Below are 12,876 nucleotides of genomic sequence, written 5' to 3' on the forward strand. Positions count from 1 at the left end.
ATCCCTGCCTGGACATGTGGGTCTTTCAACAGCAAAACAAACACGAACAGCCAAAAAGCAAAACCCACCAGCCAGCACTGGGTGCTGAGCGAGGCTCCATTTGCATCTGCGTGTCTCCGGGGGGCTGACACCGTCAGGGTGGGGGCGAAGCTGCAGCTGCGCTTCCCCTGCCAGGGTCAGGCCTGGGCGGCCGCAGGCCTGCGACCTGAATTCAGAGAGCAGGCCGGAGCCTACAGGGCCTCCGGGTGGGTCAGAGGGTCTCTGTCCCTTGAGGGAAGTGCAGGGCAGCAGCCGTTGCAGGCTGGAGCTGAGGCCAGAGCCCCAGGGGTGCCCGAGACAGATGTGCCAACCGCTGGGGCACGCTCACTGGGACACGGCTCCCCAAAGCCTCTCATTCCCTGCTGACGACCCCCTCTGCCCTAGGGGACAGCGAGTTGGCCCAGCCGTTGGCGGTGCTGTGCGGCCGGGAGGCCCCGGGGCCCCTCCGCTCGTCGGGAGAGTACATGCTGCTCCACTTCACCTCCGACGCCAGCGTGACCGGGGCCGGCTTCAATGCCTCCTTCCACAAGGGTACCCCCTGCCCTGCCACCCCGCCGTCCGCTCTGCACACGCACACCTGACATGCAGCAGTGTGTGCACCCAGGCCTGGTGCTCAAGGCTCAGACATGTATCCATGCATGCACACCTGACATGCAGCAGTGTGTGCACCCAGGCCCGGCATTCCAAGGTCATACATGTATATACACATACACGCATGCACACCTGACATGCATGTGTGTTGCACACAGGCCTGGTGCTCAAGGCTCAGACATGTATCTATTCATGCATGCACACCTGACATGCACCTGGGCATGTACCCTAGTTCAGCAGCTTGTGGTTCACATACATACATACACACATACTCAGTGGCTTATGGTTCATATATGTATGTATATGTACACCTGGTACACACCTGTATGTACACCCAGGCAGCTCATGGTTCAGACGTGTACGTATACACACATGCTTGGCAGCTCATGGTTCACACATCTATATCCACAGACACTTGGCACCTCATGGTTCATGCGTTATGTATATACACATGCACACCTGACACGCACCTGAGATATACCCAGGTCCAGCAGCTTATGGTTCATGTGTGTACATACACATGCATGCTTGAGAGTTCATGGTTCATACAGGTATGTATATGCACATACATCTGCTCCGTGTACACCTGCAGGCACAGCAGCTTGTGTTTCATGCCTGTGTAAACACACACACACACCTGGTAGCTCACGTTCTATACGTGTGTACACATACCTGCCAGCTCGCAGTTCATATGTATATATGCACATGGTTACTCAACAGCTCGAGTTCCTTACCTTTACATGCACACACGTATTGGCAGCTTGTTTCATAGCTGTGTATTCACACATGCCTGCTTGACGGCTGTGGTTCGTATGTGCATATGTACAAACATGCCCAGCAGCCCAGGTTTCATATGTGTATGTACACCTGCATTCACACTTCCTAGATCCACATCTTGTAGGAATTTCAAGCTAACGAGTGAAAAGCTGGGTTCCCTGTTTCTGCCCTTTCCCGCCCGCCTTCCCTATGGCCGTCACAGGTGCGACGTGCCTCCTGGTTCTCCAAGCCCAGAGGCCCGGGGTCCTTACTCCTCTGTCCTATACTCCACCACCTAACCATGCACAGGGCATGGGGGTCCGCTCCTTAACCTGCCTAGAGCCCCCCAGCACTGCCCCTCTGCACCTGGACAGCCTCCTCCTGGCTGGACACCTGCCTCTGCTCCTGTGGCCCCAGCCTGGCCCCCCTTTGGGGTCGCCCCCTCTGCACTAGCTGTCTCCCCAGACCCGTGCTGCACCCCTTCCCTCTCTCCATTCTTCTGTCCCTCCCCCTCCCCACAGCCAAGGGTCCTCCCTCTCCCGCCTTTATGCTTCCTTGTGGAAGTTGTCCCCCCAGTGCCGAGTCCCTGTTATGGCCCAGGTGAGCCTCACGAGGGGACATACTGTCGGCCTGGGCAGTGACAAGAAAGCAGAGCGGTGCTCGCAGGGCTTTGGTGCCCCAGTGGTTTCTTCCCCAGACCCCAGCATCCAGCCCCATTGCACCGCCCACACCGCAGGACCCCCCAGGAGAGTGGGCAGCGTGGCTGCCAACTCTGTCGTTGACACAGTGTCCCTCTGTCTCTTGTCTGAAGGCTGTGGGGGGAACCTGCACGCGGACAGGGGGGTCATCACGTCCCCCGGGTTCCCCTATGCCTACCCCCCCAACCTCAACTGCTCTTGGCACATCCTGGTGCAGAGTGGCCTGGCAGTAGCCGTCCACTTCGAGCGGCCGTTCGAGATCGCCAACGACGACGACACCTGCAGCAGGGGTGACCGCCTGGAGGTGTGTGTCACCCGCCCCCTCCACTCACCCCCCCCCCCATGGGGGTCTGTGGCTGCAGCTCTTGCTGTCCGTCTCTTGCCGTGTGAAGAACTTGTGCACCTTGTTGTGTCCTTCTAGCTGAAAAACGGGCCCGACTCCTCGTCTCCGCCCTTGGGGCCCCTGGGCGGGCGCTTCTGCGGCAGCCGCGCCGCATCCACACTGTTCACCTCGGACAACCGGATGCTGGTCCGGTTCCTGTCGGACGGCGCAGGCGCGGGACGGGGCTTTAAGATCCGATACGAGGCGCAGAGCCTGGGTGAGCATCTCCTCGGCCGGGGCGGGGTCAACGCTGTGTGCGCCTGGCGGGGGGCGGTGACGCCCCCGGGGCTGCCCGCCCCCCCCACCCCGGTGAGCAGCGGTCCACCCGACGACACCCCGTTTAATCAGGACTCGCTTAGCTGCGCCCGTGCCCACCCTGCATCCTGCCACTGTCAGCCGCCCAGCGCAGCCCGCCCGAGGGCAGGTGGTGTGGACACGCCCTCGGCTCCGGGACCCGGGGGCCCCCCTTAGAGGAAAGGTGACCCCCCGACTCCACCGTCACCGTTTCCTTATATTTCACCTCGGTGACCGTTACCCGATTGCGTCGATTCCGCGGCAGCGATGTGCCACTCCGCGACGCTTACGTCCCTGTAATGTTATGGGACTGGGCAGGAGGGCACAGAGCATGGAGCGGGGTCTCTGCTCGCCCCCCGAGAACGAGCAGCTTGAGGATGGCCTGTGACTTCATCCGGTTCTCCTGAGCGTCTGTAAATACACCTGGAGCTAAATCCACCATTTACTTTATTGCACTTTCTCTAAATTAGGAGCCTTTAAAGTGTGAGCCTCCTTCCTTCAGGTGGGGAGAAGGAGAAAGGCACGCTGCCCCCAGCAGTCACGGCAGCCGCGACCCTCGGGCCTGTCCCCCTCCCTGCAGGGCATGTGCCCCTGAAGGCGTTGGAGCCCGGGTGGGCACCAGCCACGGCACCCTGCCCGCAGCCGCTCACCTGACCCACTGTGGGACAGAGCCCATAGCCTGTCCTGAGAGGGGCTGTGCTACCCGGGGGCCTGTACCCCACTGCGCCCACAGACGCCCTTCCTGACTGGTGTCCTTAGCCTGCAGTGCTGCAGGCCAGCCGTGCCTGGCGTGGGCACCATGGGCCTCATCCATCCCCCGGGGCCACGCACAGGTGTCACCCCTCACCTTCACCCCTCACCTTTCACCCCTCACTCCTCACCAGTCACCCCTTAAAGCAGGGGCTGGGTGGGGAGAGTGTGCGCAGCCATTTCAGACGCTCTTGGGGAAAGCAGCGAGGATGCTTGGAGGATCGGGGTTAGGAATGTGGGCTTGTGGTGGTCTCGGTTCCGTGGCGGTAGAACTGAACCCGCCCCCGAATGGGGAGTCTGCAAGGGGGGCTCTCAGAGGGGGCCGAGGCCGTCGAAGCAGGCAGAGCTTTGCAGCTTAGGGTTAAACGTTGGGGGACTTCGGGGTAGGGACAGAAGTCGGGGTGTGCACGTTGGCCAGGTGAGAGCCCAGCAGGCGTCACCTGTGTGGCAGGTAAGCCCTGAGTCAGCTGATCCCAAGGGAGACAGCCAGCGGGTGGTCGCCCTTGAGTGGGGATGTGTCACCTCGGCACGCCCAGGGCTGCCTCCAGGTGTTCTGTGGTCAGCACGTGTGCCGGGTCGCCCCGTCCAGGGAGGAGAGGCGAGGGCAGCAGGCAGAGCTGGGCTAGAGACAGTGGACGCTGACCTCAGGGGGCAGCAGGCGGCCCCTCCCCGTGCTGACCCCTCTGCTTCCCTGCAGCCTGTGGGGGCAACATCTACATGCACGACGCAGATGCAGCCGGGTACGTGGCCTCCCCCGGCCACCCCGCCCACTACCCCCCGCACGCGGACTGCACCTGGGTCGTGTACGCTCCGCCCGGCCGGCTCGTCTGGCTGCAGTTTGAAGATGAATTCAGCATCGAGGAGACACCCAAGTAGGTGACTTCCCCGCCTTGTCCGCCTCTCCACATTTACTAGTTTTAGCTCTGGGCCTTGGAGCAACATAGGTCTTCTCACCAGCACACAGCAGGGACCTGGCAGGCAGGGGGGCTTGTACCTCGAGCCCATTAGCCAAGCCCATGGCCCAACTCCTGCCCCTGCCCTTGCAGAGACCCTGGGGCTGCATCAGACCTGTCCTGCATTCTTCCCTAGAGAAAGGCCTTCTAGTGGATGAACGTTTATTGTCACACCTCACATTCAGCATCACAAGTGACAAAATACTCGATTACCAATTAGGACTTCATGTCACGTGACCCCAGTGTCGAAGACAGGGTGAAAAGCAAGTCCAGGGCCGTCTCCTAAACTCTACTTAACAGGAATCCTAAAGGGTTACACGCCGCAGACGCTGTCATCATGTGCTAGGCACAGAGGATAATCTCAAGGACTAAAAAATACCTGTGCTTTTCTCTTTCATTGAAGAAGAGTGCGTGTGCATTTGCACGAATGTGTGTGGGATGAAACCACATCCTGGAGTGTTCCTTTCTGGGCTCCTGATGGAATGCTCCTGTTCTAGTTTGCTAGCTACCAGAGTCGATAATGCCGGAAAGGGAATGGCTTTTATAAGGGGGAATTTCTTAAATTACAAGTTTATAGTTCTAAGGCCATGAAAATGTCCCAATTAAAGCAGGTCTATAAAAAAATGTCCATGTTAAGTGACCAACAAGAGGTTACCTTCACTCAAGAAAGGCCAGTGAAGTTCAGAGTTTTTCTCTCAGTGAAAAGGCACATGGCGAACGTGGTGATGTCTCCTGGTTTTCTCTCCAGGCCTCTTGTTTCATGAAGCTCCCCCAGGGGCTTGGACTCTAGTTCTGATGTCTCTGCTGCCCTCATCATTCTCAAGTTTTTTCCAAAATGTTTCCTCTTTTAAAGGATTCCAGTAAACTTATCAAGACCCACCTAGAATGGGTGGAGTCACATCTCCATCTAATCAAAGATTAATACCCACAATTGGGCAAGTCACATTTCCACAGAGATAAATCTAATCAAAATATTTCAACCTACATTATTGAATAAGGATTAAAATAAATGGTTGCTCTCACAAGATTGGATCAGGATAAAAACATGGCTTTTCTAGGGTGCATAATCCTTACACATCAGCACAGCTCCCTCCCCACCTGCCTGCATTAAGGGGCTGTTGATTTTCTCAAGAACCCTCTTCTGCGGGTACAGGGAGAACTCTGGCTGAAATTGCCCAAAAGCCAGCTCCTGGATCCATCAGGAGACAGCACACCTGTGTCCTCTGACACATCAAATCACCACGTGTGTCACGTGATGTGTCAAATCACATGGTGTGTCTTGTGATGTGTCAAATGGTCACCTGCATCCTGTGATGTGTCAAATCGCCACCTGTGTCCTATGACATGTCATATCACCACCTGTGTCCTATGACATGTCATATCACCACCTGTGTCCTGGGACATGACAGTTGGTCACCTGTGTCATGTGACATGTCAAATGGTCACTTGTGTCATGTGACATCAAATCACCACCTGTGTCATGTGATGTATCAAATTGCCAAGGCAAAGAACTTGGGTTTTTGATACTCCTTTGAGAATGCCTTTTAATTTATACACTAATACGGAATATTGGAGGCAAATGGATGTTCTTCAGCATGGAATGTGTAAAGCTTGTCTTTTTGAGCTACTAACTGAAAAATCTTTCATTTGCACAAATATCCTGCAGCCTCCTAAAGTGGCGCAGCTTAAACTGACACTGCCCAGGCATCTGATGCTACAGATATGATGATTTAATAATGTCCTCAAAGAAAGTTAGCAATACCCTTTATACCAAAATAGGTCAGAGCAGTTGGCCTCATGAGCTAACAGACCCTGTCCCCGCTTCAGCTGCACTTCCAGCTACCTGGAGCTGCGGGATGGCTCTGACTTGGACGCGCGGCTCCTGGACAGGCTGTGTGGAGCATCGGTGCCCAGCGGCCAGCTGTCCTCTGCGGAGTCCCTGTACCTGCGGTTTCGCTCCGACAGCAGCCCCACGCACGCGGGCTTCAGGGCCAAGTACTCCATAGGTAATGAGTGCCTCGTGTGCAGCGGGAAGCCGAGGCAAAATGTGCTTTCACGCTTACCAAAAGTCATGCCTCTTATAAAGAAGCCTTTCTGCCCAATGCTAGGAAGTCTCTGGGGTCTCCCAGTATTTCTATTTCTTGGTTTTTAGAACGAGCAGTAAATATGCACACTGATAATGTGGTCCATGAAGGCTTAGGGTTTAGGGGCTGGTGGATCTGATTTGGACACTAACCACGTTTATTTTTTACACCAAACACTAAGAAACTCTAATGGTGGCACTATTTAACCGACACCACAGGCCATCCTGTGTGTGTGGGCAAAGTGTGTACAATTGTACACAATTCCATGGAGCTGTGGCATAAAACTCAAAACGAGATTTCAGGGCCCTGAGGCTGCAGTTCCTGCGGTAAAGGGAGATTTGAAGTTACGCTCGGAGCAGTGACTTCTCCACTGGCTCAGCCTCCTGCCCAGCCCGGGACCCCCTTAGAGCTGTTCCCGACATGGGGCCCCAGCCAGCCCCACCTGGCCACCGCAGGTGGTCCTCAGCGCACGCAGCCCACCTGTCCCTACCTGTCTTTACCTGTCCCTGCCTGGCCCTGCCTGGCACCACCTGGCCCCACCTGGCCCCACCTGACCCCGCCTGGCCCTGCCTGGCACCGCCTGGCCCCGCCTGGCCCCTCCTGGCCCTGCCTGGCACCGCCTGTTCCCGCTTGGCCCCACCTGGCCCTGCCTGGCACCGCCTGTTCCCGCTTGGCCCCACCTGTCCCCATCTGTCCCTGCCTGGCCTACCTATTCTGACCTGTTCCCACCTGTCCCTACCTGCTCCCACCTGTCCCTACCTGTCCCCACCTGTTCCCACCTGTCCCTACCTGTCCCCGCCTGGCCCCACCTGTTCCCACCTGCCCCTACCTGTCCCCACCAGTCCCCACCTATCCCTACCTGGACCCACCTATTCCCACCTGTCCCTACCTGTCCCCACCAGTCCCCACCTATCCCCACCTGTTCCCGTCTGTCCCTACATGCTCCCACCAGTCCCTTCTTGGCCCTGCCTGGCCCCTGCACGGGCCCTCCAGGCAGATCGTGCCGCTCTGTTTCCCACTGTGGGAGACTCGGGGCAGGCCTTCTCTCTCTGTCTGTGACCAACTGCAGATACGGGGAGCACGAGCCGAATGTTTTAGGGATTTTAAACTTCAATTCGCGATCACTTGGCCCCCTGGAAGGTTGTGGGTGTGCTGGCGCCATGGCAAGAGCCCATGTGCCGTGGCCGCTCCCGTTGCAGCCGCGTGTGGAGGAAGTATGACGGGACGCAGCGGCGTTGTGGAGAGCGTGGGGTACCCGGCGCGCCCCTACGCGGACAACCTGCTCTGCGAGTGGCACCTCCAGGCCCCCGCAGGCCACTTCCTCACCATCCGTTTCGAAGACTTCAACCTCCAGAACTCCTCTGGCTGCGAGAAGGACTTCGTGGAGATCCAGGAGACGCGCAGCCCTGGTCAGTGGCCGGGCCCGCCCTGCTGGGCACAGCCAAGATGTCCAGGGTGGGCGGGCAGCCTGTCCTGGCGGGGCTGGATCCTGCTGCCTTCCCGAGGGAGCGGCCCCCACCTGGGTTTAGAGGCCCTGGGGTTGCAGGGTCCTCCCAGGTATGGGCCTCCTTTCCCAAAGTGGCCTCCTCCCTAGCAGGCCGCAACCCCCTTCATAGGCGCGAGCACCTCATGTGGGTTGGGTGCCCCCCCAGCCCTGCCCACCCTCTGCCCCGACTCTGGCAGGCCACGTGCTGGGCAGGTACTGTGGCAGCACCGTCCCCAGCAGTGTGGACACATCCAGCAACGTGGCCATGGTCAGGTTTGTCACTGACGGCTCCGTGACGGCCTCGGGCTTCAGACTGCGCTTTGAGTCCAGCCTCGAGGGTGAGTTCACGGCCCCTGAGCGCCAGGCGCTGGCATCCCAGCAAGGGGATGCGTGCCCTGCTTCTTGGACCACCCGTTAGCGAGCGGTAGGCCCCAAACTATGGGTGCCCCAATAACTGAAACGCCCCCCAGCCATAAGTGCTGCAGAGGAAGGTGGCCCCATGCCCTGCGCACCGGGCGGGGAGAGCCAGGTGCTGCCCCCACCCCATCAGGACAACCACACGAGGACCTCAGCCCTCAGCCCCTCCCAATGCCAAGGCCCCGTGCTGCTCACATCCACCCCTAGCTCGTGGGGACGGTCAGCATGCCAGCGGGGGCTCGGCACGGAGGCAGGGACTGGGGTGAATCCAGATGCTCCCCAAAGGTCTCCAGGCACATGGGGTCAGAGATAAAGAAAGGAGAAGGTCCTGGCCAGGAGAGGGACAACTTTTAAAAAGTCTTGCACTGGGAGCTTTCCTTGCAGGTGATTGTGCTGGCTGGTGGAGTCGTCCATGTTTCCTCTCCCACAGGGTGCGGAGGGGAGCTCCAGGGTCCTGCGGGAACATTTGTGTCCCCCAACTACCCGAACCCGAACCCTCACAGCCGGCTCTGCGAGTGGAGGGTCACAGTGCCTGAGGGCCGGCGCGTCACCCTGATGTTCACCCACCTGCGGCTGGAAGTGCGTCCATCCTGTGACAGCGAGCATGTGGCGGTGAGTGTGCACAGCCAGGGATGGTGAGTGTGCATGGCCGGCGTGGTGAGTGCGCTCGGCCTGGCATGGTGAGTGTGCACGGCCAGGGGTCTCGGGCCCCTGAAGCACAGACAAAATCACAGCAAATGGCAAAATCATCTTACAAAGCAGTTTTAGGGGCTCAGGGGCTGTCTGTGCACCGGGGCCTCACCCAGGACCATTTTCTGAGCAGGGCCCCAGAGAGAAGTGGGGTCCTTGGGGTGAGACACTGAAAGGTACACAGGGGTCACTGGACCCAAACAGTTTCAAAAACCTGCAAGGAAGTATCCATTGGGTTTTAAAGTCTGAAAGTCGTTTTTCCTCAGGGCTTTAGAAAGCAGCTGTCCACCCTTTCCAAGGGCCTACGCAGCAGTCCTGCTTTCTCTAAATGCTGGTGTGGAGTTTGCAATCTTGGGGAACACTGGGGAGACCACCTGGTTTCTTTATACCCAAGAGTTCAGCTCTCAGCTTATTTCTTTCCTCTCACATTTCATAATGAACTACAAGGAGCAGCCAGACTGCATTTTCCACATTTAGTTTGGAAATTTCTTCTGCTAAATATCCAAGTTCATTACCCTCAAATTCTGCCTTCCATCCACAAAGAATGCCTTCCTTCCAGTTTGCAAAGGTACATTCATCATTTCTGTCTAAAGCCCTGTCAGAGGTATCTTTAGAGCCCACATTTTTACCCACAGTCTCTTCAAAGCATTTGAGGCCTTCTCTGTCAAGCTCCTCACAACTCTTCCAGAATCTTTCCCTTATCCATTTAAAAAGCCATTCCAGCATGTTTGGTATTTACAAACCACAGCACCCCCTCCTGGTACCAAAATATGTTTTTATTTGTAAGCTGCTGATAAAATATATCAGAAATGAAATGGCTTTTATAAATGGAATTTAATAAGTTACAAGTTTACAGTTCTAAACCTGTGAAAACTTCCAAACTAAGCCTTCCAGGGAAAGAAGCCTAATTCAAGGAAGGCTGATGGGTCAGGAACCCTCTGTCAGCTGGTGGTCACGTGGCTGCATCTGCTGGTCCCTTGCTCCTGGGCTCTGTTGCTTTCAGCCTCTGTTCCTTTGGGGTTCCTCACTCTGCTTCTCCAGGGCTGGCTTCCATCTCGTGGCTTCCCTTGGCTCTCTCCAGGTTCTGGCTTCCTTAATATCTCATGGTGATGTCTGCTGGGCTCCAAGCATCTCCAGACATCCGTGTAACTCTTTTCTAAGTGTCAGCCTCTGTGTCAGCTCTGCTCTCTTGAAAATGCTTGCCCTTTTAAAGGACTCCAGTAAACCAATCAAGACCCACCTGAAATGGGTGGAGCCACAGCCCCATGGAGATAATCTAATCAAAAGTTTCTGCCCTATCATATTGAATCAGGGTTAAAAGAAACAGCTGCCATCACAAGATTGGATCAGGATTAAAACCTGGCTTTTCTGGGGTATATAATACTTTCAGTCTGGCACAGTGCTTTTGCCACTGCCTCTGTAAAAGGCTCAGTCTCAGCTTGGCATCTCCTGTGGCATGTCCCAGGAACAGGGATCACGCCTGCCGGACACCGTGCACTCCAAAGCCAGCCCATGTGGGCGTCACAGGTCACCTCAGTTTTTAATATCCCAAAGAACTGGATGGTGTGTTTTATCAGATTTTGAAAATTATGGGGCCCTCTGGACTTCCTTTTATTTGAGAGCCAGAAATTTCAGACTGAGCTTGCTTATTTTTAAAAAACATATTTTTCCTGTTATTGAATGAATATATAAAGACAAGGAGAAAATAGAAAACCAAACTAGCCATTCCCACTAGACCATATTTTGTTGCATTGTCTTGCCTTATCTTGGTGATGTATAATTTTATATATTTGTGATCCTGTGATATAAATACACTTACATACTCATCTTAATCTTTTTCTAGTCATAAATAAAGATGGATGCTTATTGAACAATATTTGGAAAGCTCAGAAAATAAAGAATGTAAAAATACTTGGGATTCTTCAAGCACGTTTATATATCCTGATGTGCATGCTAACAATTGCTCCAGCTCTGCGGTGGTTTACGTGGTTGTGGTTACATGGACTTCACGGTTATTAGGCATCAGACCAGGAGGCCGTTCATGTCCTATGGGGAATATTCCAAGGCGACGACATAGTTTTATTTATTTATTTATATATTTTTTGCCTGGGCAGGCACCGGGAACTGAATCCAAGTCTCCGGTGTAGCAGGCAAGAGTTTTGCCTGCTGAGCCACCGTGGCCCACCCACCACGTAGTTTTAGAAGTCAGTCATGAAACGTGAAGTACGGTGGGAACTGCCCACCTGTGTACCTTCCTCCCTGGCTCCTGGGTCACACAGGCGCCACTTCCAGCTCTGTTAGCCGACCTTTGTCATTATTGCTAAGTGGCGTCTGCTCTGCTCCGTGGGTTGTCGCCTGTGGACACCCCACGTGAGGACACCGTGCCTCCTCAGAGCCCAGTCCGGCTACTGCCCTGTGTGAGTGTCACCTACACCAGGGCCAGCCGGTGACGTGTGCTTTCGTCCGTCCATCTGAGGAACAGGAATCCTCATTTCCACATTTGCTTTGCCTCTGGCGCTTGGGCTTCACACCCTGCACCCAGGGTATGACCCGTGACACGGCCAGCCGCCCTCAGGCCCACTTACCTGCCCTCAAGCCCTTCCCCGAGCCTCTGTTCTTCAGCCCCAGCCCCAGGCCAGCGGTCACTGCAGGGCTGCCCTTCACAGCAGCCCCTCCTAGGCTGGGACCAGCTCTGGGGCCTGTGCCCGGCCTGCCCCGCCGAGTCCTCTCAGGGGAGGCGTCTGCTCTAGGGCACCTGGGGAGGTGTGGCCGATCACTTTTTAAGCACATGTGTCCTGAAATTATCCTTATTTTGCTCATGTTCTTTGTTGTTATTTCAAGTGGGTATGAATGTCTAAGATGTACAAGCACTTTCCCTGTGAATTTTTAAAATATTATGTTCTTTTATGAGGTTCCGGCATTTTGTGGCCTGCTTTCGTTTCACTCTGCAAGATTCAGGGGCGCCCCTTTTCCCCAGAATTCTCAGGCCTCAGGCAGCTGCGCGTTCCCATGGGTGTCTCTCCGTCCAGCTTCCAAGGTGCACGTGGGGATCTGTTCAGCTGGAAGCTTGCATCCTGCAATTCCAAAATTCTATCGTTTTTGTATTTTCCTGCCCTATATTCGTTCTCTGAAATTCCTTGTAGTTGAGTATTAGAATTCCTGTTTTGATCTTCAAACTCTTTTGTCTTTTAACTCTGCCTTTTCCTTTTAACTCTTTCCAAGAGATTTCAACTTATCATTTGATTTTTTTCTCTTACATTTGAAAACAATTCTGTCTTCATTTTACTTTCCAAGAAATCCTTCTTTTTATTTCTTTGCATGCTGCATGGCGGGGTCATATTTCATTCTTTTTCCATGCGAGTATCCCATTATTGCAGCACCACTGGTTGAATTTTGTTTGTTTTGCTTGTTTGGGAAGTGCATGGGTCGGGAATGGAACCCGGGTCTCCTGCATGGCAGGCAAGAATTCTGCCCCTGAACTCCCCTCACACTCCCAGAAATCTCTCTTAATATCTCCAAACATCCCACCCATATCAGTTTCCATTCGCATTTCATGGTTAGAATTTTGAATGTGTTAGTCATGACTTTGAGGTTCATTTGCTTCTTCCGTGGTCAGCTTCCTTCAGGTTCCTGCTTCCGACTCGCCTAGTCTGGTCTCCACCTCTGACCCTGCCCTGCCCTTCACACCACCCGTAGTGGATGCTCGTGCTTGAGGCAGGCTGGCAGGAAGGTGGGT

General features: G+C 55.1%; 1 protein-coding gene across 1 annotated transcript in view; it reads left to right on the forward strand.

The window, feature by feature from the left end:
- Positions 1-12,876, forward strand: part of LOC143682890 (cubilin-like) — a 247,417-nt gene that overhangs the window by 147,948 nt on the left and 86,593 nt on the right. Inside the window, exons 40-47 of the mRNA XM_077159299.1 lie at positions 424-570; positions 2,198-2,388; positions 2,506-2,683; positions 4,208-4,382; positions 6,291-6,469; positions 7,747-7,956; positions 8,231-8,371; positions 8,881-9,062. Coding sequence (XP_077015414.1) covers positions 424-570; positions 2,198-2,388; positions 2,506-2,683; positions 4,208-4,382; positions 6,291-6,469; positions 7,747-7,956; positions 8,231-8,371; positions 8,881-9,062 — 1,403 coding nt within the window. The remainder of the gene's footprint in view (positions 1-423; positions 571-2,197; positions 2,389-2,505; positions 2,684-4,207; positions 4,383-6,290; positions 6,470-7,746; positions 7,957-8,230; positions 8,372-8,880; positions 9,063-12,876) is intronic.

Source organism: Tamandua tetradactyla, chromosome 1 (genome assembly GCF_023851605.1).
Source record: "Tamandua tetradactyla isolate mTamTet1 chromosome 1, mTamTet1.pri, whole genome shotgun sequence".
Taxonomy (NCBI): domain Eukaryota; kingdom Metazoa; phylum Chordata; class Mammalia; order Pilosa; family Myrmecophagidae; genus Tamandua; species Tamandua tetradactyla.